Genomic DNA, 4,309 nt, shown 5'->3' on the forward strand with positions numbered 1-4,309 from the left:
TGTGTATGGGGGGCTGGGGAGCGGAGGCAGCAATTTTGGTCCTGGGCCCCAATTCTCAGCCTGCTGGACTAGAATCTGAGGATGGCCTGGGCTGGGGGCCGTGTGGCCTGGTGGGGTGACCTGGCCCAGCCCCTGCCTGGGCGGTAGGGTGTCCATGGGCCTGCACTGGCGGGGAGGGGGGCAGTCTGGGCCCAGACTTCGGTGCTGTCTGGAGGTGGGGCAGGGCCTGGCTTCTTACAAGAAGGCGCCCAGGCTGGCCCAGTCATGCAGGTCAGAGGCCAGTGTGGCATCCCCGGCCTCAAAGAGGGGCTCGGGGGGCAGGGAGCTACGGGTGCTCTCGTCCCAGGGGTGCTCCAGGAAGGATGTGGCCAGGAAGGTCTCATCGAAGTCCAGGCTGTCGGTAGCCTGCTCCACTGGAGGCCCCCAGGTAACAGGGCAGTCGATGTGGTGGCCATGGATGGTGAGGTCCACGTCCCCGTGGGAGGCAGGGCTCAGCGGCGGGATCAGCTCCGAGGTCTCCAGCGTGCCCAGCTCCCCGTCCAGCGTGCCAGCGTCCAAGATGGCCTCCCAGTCAAAGTTGCCCTTGAGGGGTTCCAGCTCACCCTGCTCCTCCGGGGTCAGCAGCAGGGGGCTAGAGGGCCGCGGGACCTTGGCCTCCTGCTTGGGCAGCGGGTGTTGACGCTTACGCCCCAGCCTGCCCTCGCCTGCACCCCAGCCCGCCTCCCCAGTGGCCTCCTCGAACTCCCGCAGCAGCTGCTGGGCCTCGGTGCTCACGGTCAGTGGCCCGGCCCATGGGGCGGCGCTGGGCTCTGGCGCGGCCTGGCGGGCAAAGGCCGGGTGGATGTGGACTGGGGGCAGCCGCCGCTTCTTCAAGGCCCCACTCAGCAGCCGCTCGGCGTACTGGGGGTCGATGCGCCAGAAGCCCCCCTTGCCTGGCTCGTCCTTCTCCCGGGGCATCTTGATGAAGCCCTTCTTCAGGGACAGGTTGTGGCGGATGGAGTTCTGGACACAGGGAGATAGGAGAGAAGGAAGACAGCTGGGAGAGTGGGTGGGGTCAGTGATGGGGGGCTCCTAGCGCCACTGCCAGTCCCACCACTACCTTCTCTCCGATGGGGGCAGGGGAGACAGAGGCGCTGCTCCGAGCGGGAGGCTCTGGGACACCAGCCACGGGGCACCAGGAGCTGGGAGTGCTGTCGGGGGCTTTTGTTCCCTTTTGCCAGGATATCTGCCTGCTCAGTCATCCGAGCCCTGAGCCGCAGGGTGGCTCTCAGTGCCAGCCTGTCCTGCCCTCCCTCCCTTACCCCGCTGCTTGCGGCCTCTGCTCAAAGGCCTTGGCTCCCCCAGGTCCTGGATGGCCATCTCCCTCTGCCTGGGCCTGGCTGGCCTTCTCTGTTTGTGAAATGAGTGAGTGGGTGTGAGGGGGTGTGTGTGGCGGGGGGGATGAAGTGTGGGAGGATCTGATGACTTTCCTTGTTTCTAGAGCCGGCTGCTGGCCTGGGCCCTCACCCACCATGTCCCCCTCCTCCCACCCCAGGCTCTGAGGCCTCAGTTGATTATTACCCAGCCAAGAGCATAGCGCTCATTCCTGGGGCCTCTCAGGCTTGGGGTGGGGTGGGGGGTGGTGGAGGGTCTCTGCTTTCTCACCAAGGTTACAAATGGTACCTGCCCCAGGGTCAGGGCCCAAGCAAACGTGGAATAGCTGTGATCACAGGAACTCTGATCCTGTGACCTGTGCCACAGGGAAGGATCTGTGCATCCTCAGGGTCTCTGTCCCCAAGTAGCCCCTCATCCTGATGGTCGAAGAGGCTCAGGGCAGTGTGTGCCCAGCCTGAATCACCATCCTGCCTTGTTCACGCCTGGGTGCACAGTCCAAACCACGCTGGGGCACAGGGGTCTGGGGCCTGGTGGGTGGGGCCGGCAGGTGAGTAGTGCCCCCTGGCAAGACTGGGAGATTTACATGGTGGTCTGGGCCCCTTGGCTGCTCTGTGCCAGGTTCCGGAGACTTGGAACATGAAGCCAGTGTGGGAGGAAAGAGCCCCTGTGGAAAGCACGTGGCTGAGGTAATTGTCCCCCCAGGGAGGTTGATGAGAAGAGGGGGAGGAGTGTAGGCAGGAAACTAGGGAGGGCTTGGGGTGGGGGCTGGCACGGCAGCTTTCGGAAGGCCCCGGAGCCCTTCCACTGGGACACAGATGGCCTTCACACCCTGCAGCACGCCCCTCTCCCCTCCCAGAGCCCCTCCAGCCAACTGAAAGCAGGCGGGATGCAGAGCCTGGCAGGAACGATGCTCTGCCTCCAGTCAGGCCCTGACAAACTGACCTTGAGGAGGGTAGTGTCGAGGAATTCCAGGACTTGGGACAAAAATGTGTCCCTCAGTCCATCAACCTACCCTGGGGGGCTGTGTCCACGCATAGTTCAGCCCTGGTCTTTGGGCTGAGCCTGCTGGATGAGTGACAAGTTCTTTCCACTTGAACCTCTAGGTCGGCACCCCTACAGCCCTCTGAACATCCTCCCTCCTCCGTCTCTGAAGTCAAAGGGGCAGCAGTCCAAGCACTGGGCTCCCTTGAGGTCCTTCCTGGACGGCCTTCCTCTCTCGGGGCCCTGGCCGTACCGCGCCTACTTGGCCTGCGCATCTGGGATGTGAGTCCAGTCCGCGCGGGCATGGGGAGGGAGGGAGGGAGTGCCTCCCTACCTGCCAGGTGGGATCAGCGTGGCGGAAGTAACAGAAACTGTCCGTGATCCACTTGTAGATGGCCGACAGGGTGATCTTGGTGGCCTTGCTGGCCTGCATGGCCATGCAGATGAGCGTGGCATACGAGTAGGGCGGCTTCACGTGCGGGTTGGTGGCGTAGTCCACGTCGTCGGGAGGCGAGGCCTGCAGCCCCGAGGGGGCGCTCCGCGGCGTGCACAAGGACGTGGGCTTGCCGGGTGTGTGCGGCTGCCCCAGGCAGGCGGGGTCCGCCGCCAGGGGAGACCCCGGCTCGGCCGAGCCTGACAGCTCGTGGTAGCCGTGGGGGTCGGTGTCCGCCGAAGGCAGGGCGGGGACCTCGGCGTTGAGAAAGGAGAAGTCCTGCAGCCACTGCAGGCTGGTCAGGCTGTCATTCAGGGCGTTGGGCTCCTCCAGGCCGCCTTCCGGTCCGGCCTCCTCCGCTGCCCCTGCTCCCGAGACGCGTAGCCAGCTCTCCGCCATATCTGCGGGGACTCTCCGAGGGGGCTGTCAACATCCACGAGCCGAGCCGAGGGTGGCCGCCGAGCTCTCCGGCCCGCTGACTCCCGCCGCTTCAGTTACGCAGCCTCCCGGAAGCGGGCTTCCATCCCGCGATCCGGGGGTAGCCTCCTCCAAACGGAGTGTGGTGCCTGCGGGGACCAGAGCGGGAACTGAGCCCTCTTTCCCCACCCCCGAGGGGAGAGTGTGGGCGAGGGGGGAGGCTCTTACTAAAATCCTTCCTGCAGCTGGGGAGGATCTTTTACTGCCGAGGTCTGGGAAACAGAAGGTGTGCCCGGGGGTCCGACCCACAGGGGGTTCGCCTCGCTCTTTTCCTCTTGGATCTTTTAGAGGAGACTTAATTAGCCAAACGAGGGAAGAGTGTAGGGGCATGCGAGGCCACCCCTTTCTCCCTCAAAGCGGGGAATTAACCCCCCTCTCTCCGTCCACAACCAATGGAAATGGGGCGAGAGAGTCCAGGAGGGCAGTACGACGGGTCGGGGGGCGGGGGAGGTCGTCTGATCTTTGAAAAGGGATATTAGGATGGGGATCAAGGGGAAGGAAGGAAACAATACAGAGAGTTATAAGGGGGTGGGAAGTGAGTGTCCCCCAAACGCCTCTGATGTCAGTCCCCGGGCCCACCACTTCCGTCGTGGACGGATGGGAGAGCGGGCTGGTACTGACGCCCTCCCTTCCCACGGCCTGCAGCCCTCCCCGTCCCTTACCTGGCTCAGAGCGCAGCCCGGGCCAAAGGAAGGTTCTCAAAGAAAGTCCTCCCACCGCCCACCCTCACCGCGGCTCTCTGCTCCCAGCTCGAGGGCCCAGCCAGCAATCCTCGTCGCCACTCACGCCCGACGGCGCCTCTCTGAAAGCCAGCGGCCGGGGACCGGCACTCAGTAGCCGCTCGCAAGGCGTCTCCTGCTGCCGTGGCGACGCCCCGCCCATATAAACAGCTTCCGCTTCTGCCATTGGCCAGGGCATCTCCAAAGAGACCGCGCGCTCTTAACCGCTCTCTCACGCGGTAACTCTCTTCCAGCTCCCTCCTGCCGCCCTCTCCCGCGTGCGACCCAGCCCCCTACCCGCCACCGCGTCCCGGCTCCGCGCATT

At 64.8% G+C, this 4,309-nt stretch overlaps 1 protein-coding gene across 1 annotated transcript; it reads right to left on the bottom strand.

The window, feature by feature from the left end:
* Window positions 1–234: 234 nt before the first annotated feature.
* LOC132478900 (forkhead box protein J1-like) lies at window positions 235–3,187 on the bottom strand. Its single transcript, XM_060082367.1, has 2 exons — window positions 2,690–3,187; window positions 235–1,002 (listed from the first exon to the last, which is right to left on the bottom strand). The coding sequence occupies exons 1-2, from the start codon at window positions 3,185–3,187 to the stop codon at window positions 235–237; spliced, it is 1,266 nt and encodes a 421-aa protein (XP_059938350.1).
* Window positions 3,188–4,309: the final 1,122 nt, after the last annotated feature.

Source organism: Mesoplodon densirostris, chromosome 18, assembly GCF_025265405.1.
Source record: "Mesoplodon densirostris isolate mMesDen1 chromosome 18, mMesDen1 primary haplotype, whole genome shotgun sequence".
Classification (NCBI taxonomy): Eukaryota; Metazoa; Chordata; class Mammalia; order Artiodactyla; family Ziphiidae; genus Mesoplodon; species Mesoplodon densirostris.